At 44.8% G+C, this 23,285-nt stretch overlaps 1 protein-coding gene across 2 annotated transcripts; it reads left to right on the forward strand.

The window, feature by feature from the left end:
* Nucleotides 1-55: 55 nt before the first annotated feature.
* Nucleotides 56-22,857, forward strand: fasn (fatty acid synthase). Of its 2 annotated transcripts, none has more exons than XM_028969478.1 (42): nucleotides 56-434; nucleotides 3,563-3,705; nucleotides 3,965-4,117; nucleotides 4,256-4,429; nucleotides 4,518-4,718; nucleotides 4,819-4,941; nucleotides 5,681-5,796; nucleotides 5,888-6,022; nucleotides 6,590-7,052; nucleotides 7,175-7,362; nucleotides 7,476-7,665; nucleotides 7,754-7,848; nucleotides 8,016-8,150; nucleotides 8,577-8,780; nucleotides 8,978-9,093; nucleotides 9,283-9,458; nucleotides 9,605-9,796; nucleotides 9,947-10,027; nucleotides 10,208-10,393; nucleotides 10,476-10,655; nucleotides 10,764-10,967; nucleotides 11,414-11,727; nucleotides 11,989-12,375; nucleotides 12,542-12,706; nucleotides 13,056-13,171; nucleotides 14,057-14,211; nucleotides 14,315-14,518; nucleotides 15,073-15,223; nucleotides 15,438-15,616; nucleotides 15,779-15,898; nucleotides 16,007-16,129; nucleotides 16,737-16,960; nucleotides 17,046-17,247; nucleotides 17,609-17,760; nucleotides 18,128-18,219; nucleotides 18,311-18,708; nucleotides 19,149-19,334; nucleotides 19,630-19,857; nucleotides 20,070-20,281; nucleotides 20,391-20,489; nucleotides 20,808-21,059; nucleotides 21,409-21,546. In XM_028969478.1, exons 2-42 carry the CDS (start codon nucleotides 3,579-3,581, stop codon nucleotides 21,544-21,546), a joined length of 7,536 nt encoding a protein of 2,511 aa, XP_028825311.1. In that variant the 5' UTR covers nucleotides 56-434; nucleotides 3,563-3,578. The 2 variants fall into 2 exon arrangements, with proteins under 2 accessions (XP_028825311.1, XP_028825312.1); XM_028969479.1 differs by having other exon boundaries at nucleotides 58-567; nucleotides 21,409-22,857.
* Nucleotides 22,858-23,285: the final 428 nt, after the last annotated feature.

The following is a 23,285-nucleotide window of genomic DNA, read 5'->3' on the forward strand; positions in this document are numbered from 1 at the left end:
TTGTTTAACACGACCTGGGTAAATAAAAATCGATTTTGCTCCTGCGTCCGTGTCGCAATAGCCCTGGCTGTCGAAATGTCCCCAGGCAGAACATACCTTCATCATGACCTCGCTGTGCCTGTGAACTTGGATGCCTACTGAGGTGATTTTGGGAAGTGGTTGAGGTGCACCCAACCATACATTTTTTTGGGGTGGGGGGGTGTAAATGAACTTTAGTAACCCGCCCGGAGGTTCCGCTTTCCCCCCGCCTCGCATCTACGGGACGCTGAGCAATCACCCCATCACTGGCCGGGTCCTGAAGCCCGGCCTCCTTTCCTATTGGACTGCGCTTCGGAGCCAAGCCGTCAGCCCATGTGGCGTGGCCACCGAGCAAGTCAGACATTTAAATGAAACCGTGGGGGGGGGGAAGAGCATCAAAAAGCAGCGCCGGACTGGTAAGGGCTGAAACCGGTTTATAGCGCCGCTGCCACACACACATCTGCCTGCCTAATCCAATCTCATTATTCTTCCCAACTTGGATTAATCTGAGGATAACCCCCCCCCCCCAAATCTGCATCTATAACTAAGGTAACTTATAACTTTTTCTTTATTTTTTTTAACCTAAATAATCGACTCTGATGGCCAGTCCGCCAGCATCAGCAGTAATGTTACTGCACGGTGAAGTATAGCATGAGAGCGCAAATTAAGTTTAAATAGTTTTATATGAACAGATGCGCTATATTTTGGTACCGTTTTGTGGGGGAGAAAGAAGAAGTGAAGCGAGGGAAAGCGAGTGAGGATGACCGCAGTTAGCATTAGCATTAGCGGCTCGCCTCAGACAACTCTTCCTTTTGAACGGCATTTTTACCTTTTTATTTTCGCTCCGGCTTTCAAAGTTGTGACTTTCCTCCAGGGTGGGACATTTGGTTGTTTTTAGCCCCCGCGGTATGCCGGGTCGTGGGGGGTGAGGCTGGTGCGTCACGGCCCGGCTCTTGGTGTTGTGCCGGGCTGAGCAGGTGGGCAGCGGGACTGTCGTCGTGTTCGAGCGGATTTATTCGGGCCCTCAGCCTCTCAAGCTTTTACTTTTCATTTTTGTTATGGCTTTAATAACTGTGTATACCTGCTGCAACTTGGTTTATTTAAATTATGTCAATGCTAAAATATTAGGTGTGACAGATTACTTCAGTCCTTTTAAAAGTTTAGCCTGTGTTCACTTTTTGCAGAGCATGAAGCATAAAAACAAAATGCTCCTCCAAAGACATTTAATAGCATTAAAAAACATGTTTTAAAACGTGCAGCATAACAAGAATCTATATAACTATACATTTCTCTATCAGTATATGGATGTGTGTGTGTATAATATGGCTATATATATATTCAAAAAATGTAGTAAATGCATATAGACATTGTAATCTGACAAAGGCAGTGGTGCCAGAGAAAGGAATTCAGTACGAAAGGTCTGAGGTGAGGACATAGTGGTGAGGAATTTGACGTGTAGCATACTGCGCTGCCGCCCTCGGCCTTGTGTTCCTGGAGCCGTGCAGCAGCCATTGACCTGGTGCATAGACGCGTTATAATAAGCATAATTGCGGTGTGAGGCGTGTATGTGTTTTTTTTTACGGTGGGACTGCATTGCTCAGTCGTGATGGGGACTGCCCTAAAGTGTTCTGGACATTTGGGTCAACCGGATTATGTGCCCTCTTCCAGGAAATCCAATTAATTTGCGCATCTGCTCTCACTATCTCGTCTGCAGAAAAAAAAAACCCAAAAACGAACAAAAAAAAAAACATCGCTTAGTTTCTCTAACATAGCACATAAACACATGCACCCTGTTCATGTTACTGCTTGCCTGCTTTACAAGGCTGCGCCTCTCCCCTGGCAACAAAGAGCAGATCTGACTCCGCCCCCCGTGCACTCGGTGACCGGCATACTTCCTTCCAGTGAGTGACGACATACCACGACACTTCTGTAAACACAGACCGACGTGCTGACGAGGACAATGGCCGACCTGACGGCACTAACGGCAGCTGGCATCTGCTAATTATAAAAATGTTCTTTCTGCATTTTTTTTGACAAATTTAGTTTATCAAATATTGGCATGTCTGTTCAGCCATCACAAATTTATCTGTATCGTAAAATTTGTACAAATATGTACACTTTGTGTTCAGCATCATCTTGTCCTTCCTCGGAGGTTGGAGTCTGATCACAGGCTATTTGGTGACTCTATATTTGTGTATTGAACATCTCTACCAAGAATTGATGCCCTCAGCATCACTGTTGTGCTGAAAATCTCTCCAGAAACGTACCATAAATAGTTTGTATTGCCTGAAAGTGCACACGATTAAGCACAGACTGAAGCATGCATGCTGTATATGACGTATATGATGTCATGTAATTACTTACTGGTGTTTTTTTGCATGTACATTTGGACCAAATTTAGTGTGTCAACCGAGTCAGATCCTGACCAGTCATGATACAGAAGGAGCCAAGTTACCCCTTAAAGGAATCAGCACCACGGACAGCTCATGTCCATTATTCCGTAACTACATGTTATTAATGCTGTATAATGCTAAATGGTCCTAGAATCATTAAATGCTGGCAATTTAATGGAAAAAGTTAGCACTATGATTCATTTTTTTTCTAAGCCCACTTCAAATATTAAACTTAAATCAGTTTATCTCTGTGTTTAAATATTGACGAACTAGGTCTCTGTAAGTTCAGCAATGAAAGGAATGGCATCGCTGCCTTAAAAAAAATTGTCTTCAATCTCCCAAGTTCTTGCACAGAATCGGGCATGCTCTAGTTTTGTGTATCAACTGGCAGGCACCTTAAAGTCTAATAAGCAGATTGCACCTCGAGGAATAGAATTGAACTCCCTGTTTCTGACAGTGTAAAAATAAAGCAGAGAACGGTACTCTGCGATACTCTGTGCCAGGCTCAGCGTATCATTGGACCTCCTGAGTGAACAGGAATGCTGTTAGGTGTGCCGCTGGCAAGCTTTTGTGCGAACTCCCTGGTCCCCGAGGCTGCAAACACAAACAAAACCCTCTCCACCCCACCGTCTCCACTGACCAAGAAAAGTGGGGACTGACAGAGAGGGCATTGTGGTGTATTTTCCTCTCTATGTCATAATGTCCCTTTATAATATCTAATGTCTCTCACTGTCTCTTTGTTTCTTTTCATGTCTTTCCTACCGCTCTAATCTGCTTTTCTAATTTTCATTAAATCGTTCTGTCTCTCTACTTCTGTCTCTTTGAGTCAAACCCTGTTTTTAGATTAATTGTACCTGTGCAAATCCACATTTATGTTCAAATACAGTACACTGGGTTCTGTGACACATATCTGTACACATTTGTCTATTTCACTTTGCACATAATTTATTCAATTTAAATTATTTCATTCTAGCTTTTTAACGCTTTGACACATAGATTTCTGTTCTGAGATTAACAAAGTCTTGTTTTTTGTTTTCTTTAACTTTCTAATCCTCTCCCTCTCCCTGCCTGTCTCTATTTCCATCTCTTTTTTTATATAATCTTTCATTTACCTTTCTTATATTCTTGAATTATTTCTGTTTTTCTTTAAGGTACCTACACCTCACCATGGAAGACATTGTCATAGCTGGCATTTCTGGCAGATTGCCTGAGTCAAACAATTTAGAAGAATTCTGGGAGAACCTCTTCAATGGCGTTGACATGGTCACAGAGGACGACAGGCGGTGGAAGCCGGGTGAGTCCCAGTCTCCGTCGCTCTCACTGTCTCTCACTGTAAAGCTCCACATTTCCAGTAGTGTTCTGTAGTATTTGTGAGCCAAACGTTCTTTATTCCGGTTAATGTGGTCAGTGTTTGTGAACTTGCCTGAGATTCAGATCTTCACACATGCTCTTAACCAGCAAAAGCTCAAATTCGTGGAAAGCCTGAGATAGACAGAGGAAGAGACTTTTACAATTTCAGATCTGTTCATGACTAGCCTGTCTCCACAATCCAGGTCTCTATGGGCTTCCCCGTCGAAACGGCAAGCTGAAGGAGATCGACAGGTTCGACGCTGCCTTCTTCGGCGTCCACCCCAAACAGGCCCACACCATGGACCCCCAACTGCGGTTGATGCTGGAGGTCTCGTATGAGGCCATCGTTGACGGAGGTAAAGCAGGAGAGACTTTTATTTTAATATACTTATCTGTCTGATGTTTCAGCAGATGAATCAAGCTTTAACTCCACATCCTATGCTTCATACTTGTAAATAAAGAGCTTCAAAAGTTGTTTTGCTCTTGGACTGCAGGCATTAACCCGCAGTCCATGCGTGGCACCAAGACGGGCGTGTACATCGGTGTGAGTGGCTCTGAAGCAGGCGAGGCCTTCAGCAAAGACCCCGAGGAGCTGCTGGGCTACAGCATGACGGGGTGCCAGCGTGCCATGTTTGCCAATCGCCTCTCCTACTTCTTTGACTTCAATGGTATAACTGAATGATAATCAAATAATGATTTAGAGCGTTTAATCTGGGTTGTCAAGGCCTGTGTTAACTTTTGTGTGTGTTGTCGCAGGTCCCAGCACAGCCATCGACACTGCGTGCTCGTCGAGTTTGCTTGCTCTAGAAAATGCCTTCCAGGCCATTCGCCATGGCCAGTGCGATGCTGCCCTAGTTGGCGGGGTCAATCTTCTTCTGAAACCCAACACCTCGGTGCAGTTCATGAAGCTGGGCATGCTCAGTCCGGATGGAACCTGCAAGTCTTTCGACTCGTCCGGTGAGGCCTGATGATTCCTGGATGTTAGGGCTGGAAACTCTCTTGTGTAGAGTTATTTCAAAGATCACTATTCATAAAACGTGATTTTTTTGTGCCCTAGGAAATGGTTACTGTCGCTCAGAAGCGGCTGTTGCTGTGTTACTGACCAGGAAGTCGATGGCTAAAAGGATGTATGCGACAGTTCTGAACGCTGGCAACAACACCGATGGCTACAAGGAACAAGGTACACAAAAAATATTCGGAATCACAATTCCAACATCATAATCCACGATGAAGAGTTATGAAATCCCCAGCGTTAGCTGCTGTTAATGCTCTCAAGCAGAAACGTTTCCTAAGTCAACAGGATTATAGTAACTGAGAGCACACTCACCCTGGGCACACGGTCGACCTCTACCCCAGTCCCTCCTGTCACACTTTCTAAAGTGGCACCACGCTGTATATGTATACAAGCTCCCTGGGTCCCCACACCACCAACTGTTTCCTAACAGGGCCTGGGCAATCTGTTGGCCTTCGAACCCCCCTCTGTCAGCCGCCTGGGCTAAAAGTGGTAGACGCACGGCTCGTGTGACGTGTGTACTGATGCTCAGACATTCTGTTCCCGCTGACCTCATAATGTTGATCCGGTTGCATTCTGTTATATTTCGGTGCTACAATGGTTGCCTTTATTGTGTATTTCAAAGTTGTTGAAATAGCCTTTCAGCTGTAGTCTAGTAGGTGAGACACTCATTAGATACCAGATCACAGCCTCCACGGGGACTGTCCCTGTAACTACTGATTGTAAGTCACTCTGGACAAGGGGCCGTCAGATGAATATAAATAGAGTGTGACCCCTGTAACCTGCAATTAGTCAATCGATGTTTACACTTCTGAATTCTCACAGATGATAATTGGTGAGGACCGGAAATAGTTAGATGTCTTTTTAAATGCCTTTTTTGTTTTTCCCATTCCTCTTCCCCTGGCAGGAGTGACATTCCCTTCAGGAGATATGCAGCAGCGTCTGGTCCGCTCGCTGTACCAGGAGGCCAGCATCTCCCCTGAGGAGGTGGAGTACGTCGAAGCCCACGGCACAGGCACCAAGGTAAACGCGACCAGTCTTGTTCACGTTCCTGCCATCACCCACACAGATGTTAATGGGGAATTATGTTACTCTCTGCGCCCTGCCTGTTTAGGTGGGTGATCCGCAGGAGGTGAACGGCATCGTGGATGTTTTCTGTTGCTCCAAACGGGAGCCGTTGCTCATTGGCTCCACCAAATCCAACATGGGCCACCCCGAGCCTGCCTCTGGTCTGGCTGCCCTCGCTAAGGTACCTCTCTCGGGAGTTGGTTTAAGTCATGTTAGATTTCCAACATTTCAAGTCTTTTTTCACTGTCTTTTTACACACTGAGCCAACTCCTTTCTATGAGGTACAGCATCTATTTGCAAACAGTTTCCTCTTTACCACAGTCAGTCACCCTTGAGAGACGGTCACATGGGATTTCTGCTCGGGGGTCACCATAATTAGCTCATCAGTGTATGGCTGCAGTTTTGGAGGCTCGTAGGAACAGAATTTAGTCCCATGAGTATGTAATTAAATATAGTGGCAAAATTATCACAGTACAACTGAACATGAAAATGTTTTTTTTTTGCATTTAAATTTCAATTGAATTTAAAACTTAATTGTGAATTACAACCAGAATTTACAGGGACAGTTTCCCTGGAGACACTTAGAATTAAGTGTCTGGTAGTAAGTTTGAACCTGTGATTTTGTGGTCATCTGGTTTGTAGTGTTTCACACTAGGATACTACCACCCCCCTTTCATCAATATCTTCTGCAATTTCTAGCACTCTGAACGCTAATTGTTGAACTAAGTGTTTTCTCATGTCCTCCCAGGTGGTTTTGTCTCTGGAACATGGTGTCTGGGCTCCCAACATCCACTTCCATGAACCCAACCCTGACATCCCTGCCCTAACGGACGGTCGGGTCCAAGTTGTGGCCAAACCAGTGCCCGTCCGTGGTGGCATCGTGGGCATCAACTCTTTCGGATTTGGCGGCTCAAATGTCCACGTCATCCTGCGCCCACCTACACCCAAGGCAAAAATGACTATGGATCCCAGTGCATTGCCCAGACTGATCCAGGTCTGCGGACGAACGGAAGAGGCTGTCGGCGAGCTCCTCAGCAGGGCAAAGAATCACCATGACAACCCTGCTTTTTTGGCCCTTATGAATGAAGTTTCTTGTGTGCCCACTGCCAGTATGCCCTACAGGGGTTTCACAGTGCTTGGAGCACAGGGAGACATCAGCGAGACGCAACAGGTCTCACCCACACCACGTCCCCTCTGGTACATCTGTTCAGGTAAGACAATGTGACCATGATATTTATCCTTCATTTACTGAGCAACATTTTCTGCAAAATTTCACATTATGCAGAAAATATTGCAATATTCCACAAATAAAAATGTGTATTTGTATGATCAGGTATGGGAACTCAGTGGGCCGGCATGGGCCGCAGTCTAATGCAGATGCCTGAGTTTCGGGAGTCGATCCTGCGCTCTGATGCTGCGCTAAAGGTCACAGGGCTCTGTGTGTCGAGGCTGCTCATGCAGGCTGACGACACCACCTTCGAAGACACTGTCCATGCTTTTGTTGGCCTTGCGGCCATCCAGGTATACATTTATAGAACCCGTCTAATGCTGTATGCTTGTTCTGTTACCTACAAACTCCACGGTTAATGCCTAGTGCCTAAAGTTGTAGTATGTTTCAATATTAAACTTGCTAGATTGCCCAGATCGACATATTGCAGAAGATGGGCTTGAGACCGGATGGCATTGTTGGCCACTCTGTTGGTGAGCTGGCGTGTGGCTACGCTGACGGCTCCCTCAGCCACAGTGAAGCCATCCTGGCAGCCTACTGGCGTGGCCGCTGCATCAAAGAAGCCAACCTCCCCCCTGGAGGCATGGCGGCCGTGGGTAAGTTAAAGCGCTGGGTGAAGCGCCGGGGATCTGGGCACTTACAGAACTGTAGTGCATGTTTCATCGTGTGCATTCTCTCTCTTAGGATTGACGTGGGAGGAGTGCAAAGCTCAGTGCCCACAGGGTGTGGTGCCAGCCTGTCACAATGCAGAGGACACTGTGACCATCTCTGGGCCACAGGTACATTAGTTCTCGATTTTTTTGGATTTGCTTTATTATTATTTTCTTGAATACTACTACTACCAATAATATCAATAATAATGCATTTGTACTGCGTTGTAGCCCACTATGCTTAAACCAGTACTGATGAGAGCATTTGCTGTGTGTGTGTGTGTTCCCAACTGCAGAATGCTGTCAGCAAGTTTGTAGCTGAGCTGAAAGAAAAGGGAGTCTTTGCCAAGGAAGTGCGCAGCGCTGGCGTTGCCTTCCACTCCTACTACATGGCCTCCATCGCTCCAGCCCTGCTTACTGCCCTGCAGAAGGTAAACCTTCCCATAAGCCACACCGCCACCTAGTGTTCCGATGCTGCATTCTCCTAAAACATGTACAATGATTCACAATGAAAGATTGCACCTATAGTCTGTGAAGTCACCCAAGTGAAATTGTCTGAAAGTTGAGTCATGGCAACTGGACCTCTTTCTTTGCACCTATAGCAAAAGCACAATCCCTTGGCCGTGTTGCCTCATTAGTGGCCAGAGTCTGTGCAGTATGGACAAAAGTTCATGTCATAGGGTAGCTGATGCACTGATTGTGAATTTCTGGATTGTGATTGGGAATTTTTGCTTATTTGGTTATTTAGTTTTTTTAGTTTTAGAAGTAAATTTGATGAGACATAAATTTGCAAATTTGATGGGATTCTGATAACATTTAAAATCTAAAAGATCATGTTGTCACTCCAACTGCTTTAGGTTATAAAGAGCCCGAGGCAGCGCTCTGCACGCTGGATCAGCACCTCCATCCCGCAGCCGGACTGGGAGAGCCCGCTGGCCCTCTACTCCTCTGCTGAGTATCACGTCAACAACCTTGTGAGCCCTGTGCTCTTCCAAGAGGGTCTGAGCCACATGCCTGACAATGCTGTGGTGGTGGAGATCGCACCACATGCCTTGCTGCAGGTAAACACGCAGAGTCAAAGTGAACTTCATTGTCATCTCACCATATACACCATGTACACATGAATTTGCGAAGCTTCGGGTATTCACAGTGTGCAAACAACACAGTGCAATTTTAAAATAACACACAACAACATGACAAACGACATTGTGCACTGAAAGAGTGACTTAATGACCAAGTCCTTTATTGTCCCCTGCAGGCCATCCTGAAGCGCAGCCTGAAGACCACCTGCACCATCTTGCCACTGATGAAGAGGGGCCACGCCAATAATCTAGAGTTCTTCTTATCCCACATGGGGAAGGTCTTCATGAATGGGTGAGTATTTTTCATTAACTTTTAGGTAAATATATAGTATAAAATAACTAAATAACTTTTTATTGCTTTAAGATGTTAGAGAGTACATTACTTAAAATAACAATAATAAGTAATAAGATTAAATGACACAAAAAACACAAAAGGAAGAGCTGTCTATGGTGCTGACCCTTACTTTGTTCCTTTGTACAGCATTAATGTAGACAGTAACCAGTTGTATCCCGTGGTGGAGTACCCAGTTCCTGCTGGAACCCCCCTTATCTCGCCCCTCATTTTGTGGGACCACTCCCAAGTCTGGGACGTCCCCAAGGTGGAAGACTTCCCTGCTGGAGCCAATGGTTCTTCTTCTGCAACGGTCTTCAATGTTGGTAAGTAAAAACCAGATCATTTTTTGTTTGTTTGTTTATTCGTGAACATAAAAACATCTGTGTGATGATTTTTGGGTATTTTTTTTGTTTTAGGTTTTGAGAATAGCAATGTTTAATATTCTGATGTGATGCTGTGTGTGTTGTAGACATGAACCCAGAATCTACAGACTACTACATGGTGGGTCACTGCATCGATGGGCGTGTCCTGTACCCTGCCACGGGCTACCTGGTGCTGGCCTGGAGGACTCTGATGAGGAGTCTGGGAGGGGTGATGGATCAGACGCCGGTCACCTTCGAGGACATCACCATTCACCGTGCCACTATCCTGCCAAAGACTGGTGAGACCTACTTATTTATTAATTTGTCTGTTATTGATGTACTAGTTGCTTAATCCAACCCTAGTGATATTATGACTAATTTGAGGTTCTTATTGTTGAAAGTTTTAATCAAAGTCAATCTATAAAAGACTTACACCGTTCCATTTTCAGGGTCTGTGCAGCTAGAAGTGCGTCTCATGCCAGCCACCAACCGCTTTGAGGTTTCTGAAAATGGCAACCTGGCTGTCAGTGGTAAGTGTTAATGATGGGGCTCTGTGGCATTCATTTCACCTCACCAGTATCTGCACACTATCTATATGCAGGGGGCAGTTGCACAGGAACGCATTTAAACTGAATTTAGACTTTAATCACCGTTTTCCAAAATTCAGAAAATTACAAACACGACAATCTATATTCTTGTATTCTATTTAGGCAAAGTCAGTGTCCTGGAGGACGCAGCTCTGGACAACTTGCGCTCCCAGCTCAGCGAGCCCGTGGGGGTTGAAAACGAAGACCACAAACTCAGACTGAAGGCCAGCGACATCTACAAAGAGCTTAGGCTCCGCGGCTATGACTATGGCAAAACATTCCAGGGCATTCTGGAGTCTAACAATGCCGGTGAGCTTTGCAGATTTCTGCAATTATATAATTTCTCTGTATGTCATACTAAGCACCATGTTTTCCTCTCTTTTGCCAATAGGCGACCATGGGAAGCTAGAGTGGACTGGGAACTGGGTGACTTTTCTGGACACCATGCTACAGATGATTGTGGTGGGCCTGTCAGGCCGAAGTCTCCGCCTCCCCACCCGCATCCGCTCTGTCTGCATAGACCCCACCCTGCATGTGCAGCACGTTCATGACTACACTGACGACAAAAAGGGTACAAGGACCCATAAAGTTTCCTCCAGTCCAGCACTCTTGACTTTCATTGATTTAAGATTGTGCTCAGCAAACATTGATATGAACACTTATTTTTCTTCCTCTTCAGTGCTGGATGTCCATGTCAACCGTTGCCTGGACAACATAACCGCTGGCGGGGTCCAGATCTGCGGCCTTCATGCCACCGTAGCACCCCGTCGGCAGCAGCAGCAGAGTCCACCTACCCTGGAAGAGTTTGTGTTTGTGCCGTATGTTCAGAGAGACTGCCTGGGAAACAATGAGAAGCTCACTGACCAGCTGAGAAACTGCAAAGGTGTATAAATATAATAATCATTGTTATTATTATTATTATTACTATTATTATTATAGAAACCGCTCATGCATCGAATATTATACTTTTCAACTAATTATAGATTTTATAAAAATAAAACAAATATTTAATTTATCCTATGAATCCCCCATATACTGTCAATATAAGTTGACATTTACATTTTATGGCATTTATCGGACACCCTTATCCAGAAAGAGACTTATAATCAGTAGTAACAGAAACAGTCCCCTGAGAGACACTCAGGGTTAAGTGTTTTGCTCAGGGACACTATGGTAGTAAGTGGGGTTTGAACCTGTGACTTTGTGGTCTTCTGGTTCACAGGAGGGTGTTTTACCCACTAGGCTACTGCCATCCTTTTGGGTCATAATGACCCAAATAAAAATTGTATGATAAATTTAAACCGTACGTTTATGTGTGTCTGTCTTTAGGCCTTATCCTACGCCTACAAAGGAAACTGGCCCAGCACGGGGTGAAGTTGTCCATCCCTGGGCTGGAGACAGCAAGCGAGGCACAGCTAATCGGGCCGGAGGCCAATGAGGGTCTGCAGCGGCTGCTGTCAGTTCTCTGCGGCCTGGAGCTGAATGGGAACCTGAGGTCCGAGCTGGAGCTCACTGTGCAGAAGGAGCATGACTGCCTGCTGCATGACCCCCTGCTCAATGGCTTGCTGGACTCCCCAGCCCTGCGCCACTGCCTGGACACTGCCCTGGAGAATTCCACACCTGGCAAACTCAAAGTGCTGGAGGTACAACAACTTTTTGTCTGCTTATTGCTAATGCTAACAGTTAAAATAAGTCATCAAGGAATAATATCCATACAATTATTAATTTAAACTCTAAACTCAGTTCAAAAATTATAGAATTTGTAACATGTACAAAGTTTTGGGCCTCCATTACTAATGTTTGAAAAGAGCTCTGTAAAACATTATAATATGCCATATAATTATTTATTAAAAGGCAGTAGTTTCAGTAGTTTAGATGTTCTTTTAACAACACATCTCTCTCAGGCTCTGTCAGGCGATGGCCAAATCTTCTCCCGTGCTGTTGGACTCCTCCACATCCAGCCCATGCTACGTCTAGACTACACTGCCTCAGATGTCTCCTCCGACCTCCTGGCTCCCCACCACTCCTCCATGGAAGAGCTGGGCATCTCCTCAGCCCAGTGGGATCCCAAACAGGCCTCCGCTCCAGGGGGTCTCGTAGGGGCAGACCTGGTGGTGTGCAACTGCATCCCAGACTCCAGAACCACCTCCCTGCCCGAAATGGTGAAGAACCTAGCATCAGCGGCCAGGGAGGGGGGCTTTGTGCTTATCCATACCCTGTTGCGAGGCAACACTCTTGGGGAGACACTTGCATTCCTCACCTCACTCAACCAGGATGGGCTTTTCACTCAGGTAATACTGTGATTTTTGAAAGGAGATTTTATTTATTTTGTTTGTTTGTTTGTTTGTTTTTATTGTGGGGGGGTGGTCCTAATGTATTCATTTAAATAATCTAATAAGAGGTAATTGGAATTTCAGTGCCTGGTGGTTAACTCTGAATATATTGTTGATACTACAGGCTGAATGGGAGAAGGTGTTCGATCAGGCCTCTCTGGACATTGTCACCCTCAGAAAGTCCTTCTACGGCTCAGCGCTCTTTCTTTGTCGCCAACGGAGCCCCAGCAGGAAGCCTATCTTTCTTCCTGTAGACTCTATGGACTACAAGTGGGTGGAGACCCTAAAGGTGATCTTCCCTACACCTCTCAATATTTGCACCTAATGAAAGTGATATTCTTGACTGGAGGCTGAGGGTGTCTGGTTGTGTGATCTGCCTTTTTAACATCTTGGTGGCTAATTAAAGAAATCATTTGCCTACAGGGTTCAAGGAGGAGATTTTAAATCTGACCACTTACAATCAAAAAATTGTTCTTAATCCATGTGGCCATGTTTTTCCTGCCTTTTGACAGAATTTTGAGATAAATAAAATGCAGTTAACAAAAATATACATTTCCACCACCTTTCTACCTGACATACTTGTGAATAGGTGTATTCTCACCATTGTCCCGTCAACATCTGTGTCTGTCCTTCCCCAGGCCACCCTGGCTGAGACCTCTGATGCCCCTGTGTGGCTAACAGCTACCAGCAGCCACTGTGGCGTGGTGGGCATGGTGAACTGCCTCAGACAGGAGCCAGGAGGCAGCCGAATCAGGTGAATCTTCTTCCTGTACTTGAGGGTGGGGGGATGTTCAGCTCTGAATCTGATGGACTTCTGTCCTGTGGTTTTATGTGACTGTAAGGGACCAAAAAGCTTATTATCCAAACAATGAACATCACAGAGGGCCAGACATATGAAACAGGCCCATAAAAGAGGCCAAAAACACTAACATCAGGACAGCAACTGAACATAACTGACCTTAAATGGCAAACCAAATAACACAACAAGAGGGGACACAATGAACAGTAAATGCATACAAATATCAAACAACAAAACCCCAAATCCCCTTCAGAACTTCAGTAAGCAATGGTATGGCCAACCTGGATTTAGACCTCCTCAGCCCTGAGTCCCAGTTTTTCCCACCACGCAATTTTGTCAGCTGAAGGACCGTCCTCAAACACCCCATGTAACAGCGCGTGGGCAGCACGCGCTGTTCTACGGGGCTTCCTTTTATCACAGCTGGGGCTGGGCTTCATGACACTGGAACTTGCTCAATCCCCCCCAGAATTTTTGCACAAAATCTTTACGTTTGCACAATTTTTTTTTTTACTTTTCACTTTATACGTTGACTCCACTCATTGCCACACCTTCACCCTACCTGTTACACATATTTTATGTTTTATGTTAAAGCCAAAAAAGCAATATTTGCATATTGGTTCATTGTGTACTTGCAATATTTGCAATACTGTGGTCAGTAGCAGTCGCTAAAGCATTTCATACCATGTATGACTGCGTATGTGACAAATAAAATTTGAATTTGTACTATTGTTTTAATAAACTGTAAATAACAATTTAAACCAATACAGTGCAGAGGGTGTTGGTGTGGCAGCAGCCATGACGGTGACAAGTAAACATCCCTGGTCTTTCCCCTGTGTGCAGGTGTGCTTTTGTGTCAAACCTTAGTGACACCTCACCAACCCCAACCCTGCTCCCCACAAGTAAGGACATGGAGACTGTGCTAAAGAGTGACCTCAGCCTGAACGTGTTCCGTGACAGCCAATGGGGTGTCTTCAGACACCAGCTCCTCCCACAAGGTGTTTTTGTGTTTTTTTGCAATTCTACATGGGGGAAGAAATATACACATTTATCATCAAAATATTTTTGATTACAACAGCATAATCTCTATTTATCTTGTAGATCTGAATGAGGAGCAGACAGAGCAGGCCTATGTTAACGTTCTGACCCGTGGTGACCTGTCCTCCCTGCGCTGGATCGCCTCCCCGCTACGCCACTTTGTCCCCAGCAACCCCAGCGTGCAGCTGTGCCGCGTTTACTACGCCTCTCTAAACTTCCGCGACATCATGCTGGCCACCGGCAAACTGCCACCTGATGCCATCCCTGGTACACACCTGCCCACTTTGTCGTTCACATACCTTTGTTTCATGATTGGGTTTTTTTCTTTATCTCTTTAACAATTACATTCAAACAGAACAGAAAAATACCCACCCATTTCTCCCAGTAAAACCCAGTAAAGGCTTGAAGAACCTTTCGAAGAGCATCCTCTGTACTGAATTTTGTCTATTTAATACACTGTTGAAAGGTTGGAGGGAAGATTTTCCTTCTATTTAAATACCACACTTCTTCTTGCAATAAGAGTTGCCATGGCTACGGTGTTCCATGAGTAAAGATTTAGGGGAATATCTTGAGGTACAACCCCAAAAATTGCAGTAACACCAGTGGGATCCAATGGAGTTTGTAAAACCTCTGTAAGAACGGAAAATAATGTCTGCCAGAAATGATTAACCGAGGGACATAACCAAAGCATATGAACGAGTGTGTCTGGTGTTTGTGTGCATCGACCAGTCTGGGGTAATATTCAGTACAAACTAGGCTAATTTAGATTTGTGAACACAAAGCTCGTAAACCACTGCTGATGAGCTACTTATTATATGCAGGAGACCTGGCACTGCAGCAATGCATGCTGGGAATGGAGTTCTCAGGCCGTGACCCCAGTGGCCGGCGGGTGATGGGACTGCTGCCGGCTAAGGGCCTGGCCACCTTTGTGGATGCTGATAAACGCTTCCTGTGGGACGTTCCCTCCAGCTGGTGAGCTGATTGGCTCAATTGGCCTATTTTCTTACAATATCCTGGATATAAAACAAGACAATGTAATATATAACACTGTTTATATTGTTTTACACATTTTTTGTTCTATAACTATTATTAAAAATAATGATAGTTTCACTGTTATTGAATTCTTTCAAATGCTCTTTTATGAATTCCTTTTAAAACTGTCACTGTGTGTGTCATATCTTTGTAGGACCCTGGAGCAGGCTGCCTCCGTGCCAGTGGTCTACGCCACTGCATACTACGCCATGGTGGTGCGTGGCCGTCTGCGAGCGGGCGAAAGTGTCCTCATCCACTCTGGCTCCGGCGGCGTTGGCCAGGCCGCAATTGCCATTGCCCTGAGCATGCGTTGCCGAGTCTTTACCACCATTGGTGAGAAACCACATGAGATCAAAGCAGTTGCCATCACTTCGGCAGTTTAAATTAGTAATGTCATGTAAAGGTCAGAAAGTCAGCGCTTTGCTCACGCTACAGTTTCTGAGATTATTTTGTCTGTGTGTGTGTGTGTGTGTGTGTGTGTGTGTGTGTGTGTAGGCTCAGCTGAGAAGCGTGCGTACCTGCAGGAGTGCTTCCCAGAGCTTGGCACTGAGTCTTTTGCCAATTCCAGAGACCTCTCCTTTGAGCAACACATCCTTAGACATACACAGGGCAAAGGTCAGGGCTTTCATGCACTTTACAGTACTATTTACAGTAAATAGTACTATTTAACTTTAAAATGTTATCATACGAGTATTATTGGACTCAAGTGTATAATCGACCCAGGTGTGGACTTGGTCCTGAACTCTTTGGCTGAGGAGAAACTTCAGGCTAGCCTCCGCTGTTTGGCTCGACACGGGCGCTTCCTGGAGATCGGCAAATACGATCTGTCCAACAACACACCACTCGGTGAGTTTCTAATTCCCACAAAATGTGTGATTCTGCAGAAATCAACCTATAAATAAAAGAGGCCACTTTATCACACACTGACAGTGATGGAAATAATGGTGGTACTGAAATGTTTCAGAAACACGTAATCTAACCAATTACAACGCTGTTACCGTTGGGCGGGTGTTTACGCACGAGCACACACGCACAGGAGAGACATGGCAATGGCCATGTCTCAAAAACAGCATTTTTACAGTGGAAATACCTATATGACTTTGTTGGATTTAAAGTTAATAATGTAAATGGTAAATGTACATTAGGCTCTGGAAGTCTTTATCCTCGTCGGTAACAAGCAATTCAGATCTGATGACGCTCCTCTCACCTCACGCATCATCAAAACTAGCGGCGGACACGAGCTCCACTAATGAGGAGGAATGGAGGCACGCCATCCACATTTTTGACATACTGGAACATTTTAAGTTACTTTCCCTGGTAACTAAGGACTGTAACTCAGTTTTTAAAGAAGTAGCTAGTAAATATAACTAATTCCTTTTCTTAATTATTGTGCCCAATTACAGGTAGACATGTTTGGGTGTCTAATGAGTTGACCTCATAACCTTGTTCTCAGGCATGGCCCTGTTCCTGAAGAACGTGGCGTTCCACGGCATCCTCCTGGATGCACTGTTTGAAGAGGGAAACCGTGAATGGGAAGAGGTTTCTGTTCTGCTGAAGAACGGCATCGCCGCCGGGGTGGTGCGGCCGCTTCGCACCACAGTTTTTGAAAGGGACCAGGTGGAGGATGCCTTCCGCTACATGGCCCAGGGCCGTCACATTGGAAAAGTAGTCCTGCAGGTGAGTAACACCGTTCCTGGGCTCCTGCTCTGGTCAAATTTTCCCAGTAATTCCATGCATCAGTATCGCTCTGTCCTTCTCTCAGGTGCGTTCAGAGGAGAAGGGCACAGTGTCCTCTCCCATCTCCCCTGTTTCCATTCCCGCTATCTGCCGGACCTCTTGCCCCTCCTCCCACTCTTACATCATTACCGGCGGTCTGGGCGGCTTCGGTTTAGAGCTCGCTCATTGGCTGACGGAGAGAGGTGCCTGTAAGATCATCCTGACCTCGCGGTCTGGCATTCGCAACGGTGACTACAACCATGTACATCACAAGGAAGTTTAGATATTTTACCAAAACATTAGATAAAGTCAAATTTACTTGGTTTTGGTGCAGAATTATGATATATAAATTAAATTAAATTAACTGGAGCAACTCAGGGTTAAGTGTCTTGCTCAGGGACACAATGGTAGTAAGTGAACCTGAGGCTGTCTTACCCACCCTGTGGTTTTCCAACACACCACTATTGGAATAATGGAAATACAATTTTAAACTGCATTTCTTTTTAGTACAAATAGGTTTGTACCTATAATCCTAAATGATTATTGTGTTTGTGTTAGGAAATCCTTTTTGAGAGCGTGTTTTGATTGGCTATTGTCTATGTTTGACAGGCTACCAGGCCAAACGGGTGAGGGAGTGGCAAAATGCAGGTGTGCAGGTGCTGGTGTCTACCAGCGATGTCAGCACACAGGAAGGGGCGGAGCATTTAATCAATGAGGCCTGCAGGCTGGGCCCTGTTGGAGGAGTCTTCCACCTCGCCATGGTAACCAGAACATTATCGTGATTCATATCAGTCAGAAACTGAATATTCCATGATCGAACATCTCTTCTGAATGTAATGGGCCAGTGGTGTCCTAGCAGGTAAGGAAGCAGACCCGTAATCAGAAGGTTGTGGGTTCAAACCCTGGACCGCCAAGGTGCCACTGTACCTTCCCCACACACTGCACCTCGGGTGCCTTTCATGACTGCTCACTGAGGGTGATGGTTAAACACATTTTGTTGTGTGCACAGTGTGCTTTGCTGTAGTGTTTTACAATGACAGTCACTTTCAAATGAAAATCCACTACAAATGCATTCCACTGAAACTAAGGCCCCATGCATTATCTGATTTCATGAATACTTTTCTTTAGGTGCTGAAAGACGGCATGCTGGAAAATCTGACCCCAGAACAGTTTGTGGATGTGAACAAACCCAAATACAATGGAACCATTCACCTAGACAGGTACCGGTTGGAGAACACGGTGTATTATATTTATTTCACCTCAGTAATTATTGACTAGCAGTTAATAAGCTCACTTTCTGTATTTTCACAGAGCCACCAGAAAGCTCTGCCCTCAGCTCCAGTACTTCGTTGCATTCTCATCAGTCAGTTGTGGTCGTGGCAATGCTGGTCAGAGTAACTATGGCTATGCAAACTCTGCTATGGAGCGCGTGTGTGAGCGTCGTCACAACGATGGCCTCCCTGGCCTTGCTGTCCAGTGGGGTGCCATCGGCGATGTTGGGGTCGTCCTGGAAACGATGGGCGGAAATGATGCTGTGATTGGTGGCACGCTGCCTCAGCGCATGTCATCCTGTCTGGAGGTGCTGGACCGCTTTCTGTGCCAGACGCAGCCAGTAATGTCCAGCTTTGTGCTGGCTGAGAGGGTGGCGGTGGCCAAGGGCGAAGGTGGTGGACAGCGGGACCTGGTGGAGGCTGTGGCACACATTCTGGGTAAGATAGCATTGTCTACACTAGCGTTTCTCAAACTGGGTTTTGAGAGGGGGACTGTCCCTGTAACTACTTATTGTAAGTCGCTCTGGATAAGGGCGTCTGATAAATGCCGTAAATGTAAATGGTTCTACAGCTCCAAAACATGACTGGTCCCCAGGATACATATGTTTGAGAAACCCTGATCTGCACCAATTCATATTTTGAGGAGCCAGGTGACCTGACATGGTTGCAGATCAAGTGCACTAACTGTTCATTTATGTTGAACAATTACTACTCGTTATAACCTTACTAAAGTGTAAAGACAGGATAACCCAAAATGTTTTTTAATTGGTTAGCTGATCTAAATGTAAATGTTTTGCTGTGGACGTTGTCTTTGTGAAAATATTGTTTGACTGTCTCTGCTCCTGTGTGTTGAAACGAAACTAAATTCCCCTCCTCAGGTGTACGAGACGTCAGTAGCCTGAATGCCGACGCCTCATTGGCCGACCTCGGCCTGGACTCGCTGATGGGCGTGGAGGTCAGGCAGACCCTGGAGCGGGACTACGACATTGTCATGGCAATGCGCGAGATCCGCCAGCTGACTATCAACAAGCTGCGTGAGCTGTCCAGTAATTCAGCCGTTCAAGGTATGTTAAGCTGACAGTAGAATAGAATAGAATAGAATAGAATTTGGTGTCTCTTTTTCTTGACTGTATAATAATTAAGGACATAAATAATAACAATAATTTGTAAATATATGGAAAGCAAACCTAGCACAATACAATAGTCAAAGTCTATAAACAATAAAAAAATGTGAAAATGTCAGGAGTTACAAAATTAGTTATATACAGAGAATTTCAGAATAATTCAAAATGAATTCAGATTATTCAGATTTTTTTAGATGCATTGCTATGTGTCTAACACATTATCTGTACTATGCAGATTCACAGCAGTCCCCCATAAAGAAGTCCAGCTCACACGATCTGCTGGAGTCTGACCTGAACCTGATTCTTGTGAACCCAGACGGGCCGACCGTCACTCGGCTCAATGACGTGCAGAGCGCCGAGAGACCTCTGTTCCTAGTGCACCCCATCGAGGGCTCCATCGCAGCATTCCGCACGCTCACCACTAAGCTCAGCGTGCCCTGCTATGGCCTGCAGTGCACCAAAGGTGCGTCTCACCCCACTTACCATCATCGTGTCCTTGAGCAAGACACTCCAGGGGGGCACTGTCCCTGTAACTACTGATTGTAAGTCGCTCTGGATAAGGGCGTTTGATAAATGCCAGGCGGGAAAAAAGGCCACTGTTATTTGGTAAGAGAGGATTATGCATAAAAACTCGCAGGTTAAGTGGTTAAAGACGACCTCCTCGTGTTTCTTCAGCTGCGCCTCTGGACAGTATACAGAGTCTGGCTGCGTACTACGTGGACTGCGTGAGGCAGGTGCAGCCCGAGGGGCCGCTCCGCATAGCCGGCTACTCGTTCGGCGCCTGTGTGGCATTTGAGATGTGCTCTCAGCTGCAGGCGGCCCGCTGTCCCGTGGAGTACCTCTTCCTGTTTGACGGCTCGCATTCATACGTGGCGGCCTACACGCAGGTGGGTCGAATCCAGATGTGGCCAAATTTTGATGCCAGGGCAGCAAGTGAAAAGAAAACATATTATGGGAGGGTTTCTAATAAAGGATGCTTGGCAATCACCCTAACAGAGCTACAGGGCCAAGCTGACCCCGGGCAACGAGTCCGAGGCTGAGACAGAGGCTCTGTGCGCTTTCATCCAGCAGTTCACTGGCATTGAATACAACAAGGTAAACTGGCACAACACTCACATACACAGCCATGTGGCAGCAAAGTGTCAGTATATGTACTAGTCCATGTAAAAAATTGGAGTATTGTGATATGGATGGTAGAATATTACCAACAATCAGTCAATAAAGCATTCATAAAGCAGCTTAATTTAGTTGATTTTTTTTTTTAATTTTTAATTGAATTACTAAATCAAATGTCCTTTTTAAAAATATACTTTTTTTTTGACAATTCTCAAATTCATATTGTTCAATTCTTATTGTAGCAATAAGCCATTATGCTATGATTTATGATGATGTAAACACCGTTTGCCTCCTCAGATTCTGGAGACGCTGCTGCCTCTGTCAGACCTCGAGGCGCGTGTTAACACGGCTGTAGACCTCATCGCCGCCAACTACAAGAACGTCAGCCGGGACTCACTGCACTTCGCAGCCTCCACCTTCTACCACAAGCTGAAGGCCGCAGACAGCTACGTGCCCTCCGCCAAATACCATGGCAACATTACCCTGCTGCGGGCCAAGACCAGCACGGAGTATGGAGACGGCCTGGGCGCCGACTATAAGCTTCATGAGGCGAGTTTACACGTTGCTCTGTAGGCTATGTACACATATTTCCTCAGTTTTATTGCCGCATTGGATGAATGGATAGATGCGTCACTTTGTTATCTCTTGAAAGCACCAAATACACTCTTCATTGTTGATAATCCCATTTATACCAAATTGATTGTCTTTGTAACCCCATAAAGTTGCTACAATCAGTTGTTATTATGTTATGTGTTATTCATTAATCATTTAAAACTGTCTGTATACCAGCCAATCACAATAGAGCACACACACAATGAGTGTTAAGTAGGCACATTTACATCCGATACAGTGGATTCATATTTCAACAAAAGGATTAATATTTACTGATTTACTACAGGTGTGCGATGGGAAGGTGTCTGTACATGTCATAGAGGGCGACCACCGCACATTCCTGGAGGGCGAGGGGGTGGAGTCTATCAGCAGCATCATCCATAGCTCGCTGGCGGAGCCTCGCGTCAGCGCACGGGAAGGCTAAACTTCCCCATCATCATAATCCTCCTCATCATCATCATCGTCACATGTTTTCTCAACCCCTGTCTCATCCGAGAATGCCCACAATGGTACCAAAAAAAACACCACCATACCACACACCTCCTATCATCCCATCACACTTTTACTGTTATGGCTGGCAATCGGGGATTTTTTTTTGCCGGGAACAAGTAACCTTAAAATCATTGAAAAATGTCTTAGCTTAAGCCACTTGAATAATACAGTTTTCCTTTGTTTTTTTCTTTTTGTTTATCTGCTTGCTGGAATTGGCCCTACAGTCATGTCTAGACTCCCTGTGTGAACAGAGCACTTAGCCTAGCCAGTCTGCTAAAGGGTTTCAGAAACCCTAATGATGCAGATTCACCGATTAGGGTTGCCCTCTAAATCCAAAATCTCCTTGTCTCACAGCAGGAGAATAAACTCATTCGTAGTTAGTTTGTAGTTGCACCTCCTCTCGAAACGCTCTCTGCTTGTAAGTTGGCGTCACACATGATGAACAGACCAGTATTTTTCCTATGTTTACATAAATCCTAAAAATCTTTCTTTTAATGTTGCTTTGCACATATGGACAAGTGCCCCAAGGTATGCCACCACAAATATGTAATAACGAAAAAAATAAATATATTTTCTGTATATTTCTTAAATTTGGAAGGCATGTTGCTATGTCTTGGACTTTTCCTGCAGGTCATATTTGTTGAATGAGAGCTTCAAATTATACATATATGATATGGATGTTGCTATAAGCTGCTTATATTTGTAAGCGATGGTTTCCAGTTCTTGTAATTAAGAACTTCAAATGGCTGCATTTTTTATTGTCTTAAGACCAATTTCACTGTTCCTGAAATATTGTTACAAAATAAAAATGGCAATGTCAGTATTTCAAAATATTTCACATGCATGACTTTGAATGAGAGCTACACGGTGGTTGATTTCAATGTTATTGCAGATTTTGTTCTTTTCCATTCTTTCCTTTTTTTCCTTTTTCAAGATGGTTATGAAATACTGTGTGAGTGAATGAATGAGTGCCACGCCTCGACCCCTTCGAGGTTGAGTTTAACAAAGCAGGGGTCAAACCACCAGAGGACGCTTTACAGCCCTCTGGGTATTTCTGAGACTTTTTTTTGTTTCCAAGACAGGTCCATGACGAACAGGGTGACCCCCCCCAACATGTTTTTTGAGTTAATGGGGTGTGAGAGAGGTCAACTAACATTTTTATTGTTTTCTCATGTAATTGTGTTTATGTAATTTTCAAAGTATTTATTATACTAGTGTCAATAAAAAAAAACTCACTATGCTATGCTATGATTTGCTGCCTGGTTATTTCTAAATTATTGGCATTGGGCCTGTTTTACCACTTTAATACATGATGAGTGTTGTTGATTGGTTGTTTTAAATACTGAAACTATTTATTGATTAACAAATATTATTAGTAAGAATAATTATTTGTAAATTCAACTATCCTTTTTTAAAAGATTGTTGTGTAATGTTGAGCAACAAAAAGTAAGTTGACGGTTCCTTGTTTTTCAATTATTATTAAAACCATCAGCTTTGCAACAGCTGAGCCTATCAGAAAGAAGATTTCCACTTCATTGACATAATTCAAGCATCATAATGTATATGTATTTAGATCCAAATGAATTTGTAGATCTAGATTAAGCTAATTGGTTACTTAGCTTTATTGCTTGACAACAGCGTGTTTGATTACAAAAGGCTTAAAGATTGATG

The sequence above is a fragment of the Denticeps clupeoides genome, chromosome 2, assembly GCF_900700375.1.
Source record: "Denticeps clupeoides chromosome 2, fDenClu1.1, whole genome shotgun sequence".
Lineage (NCBI taxonomy): Eukaryota > Metazoa > Chordata > Actinopteri > Clupeiformes > Denticipitidae > Denticeps > Denticeps clupeoides.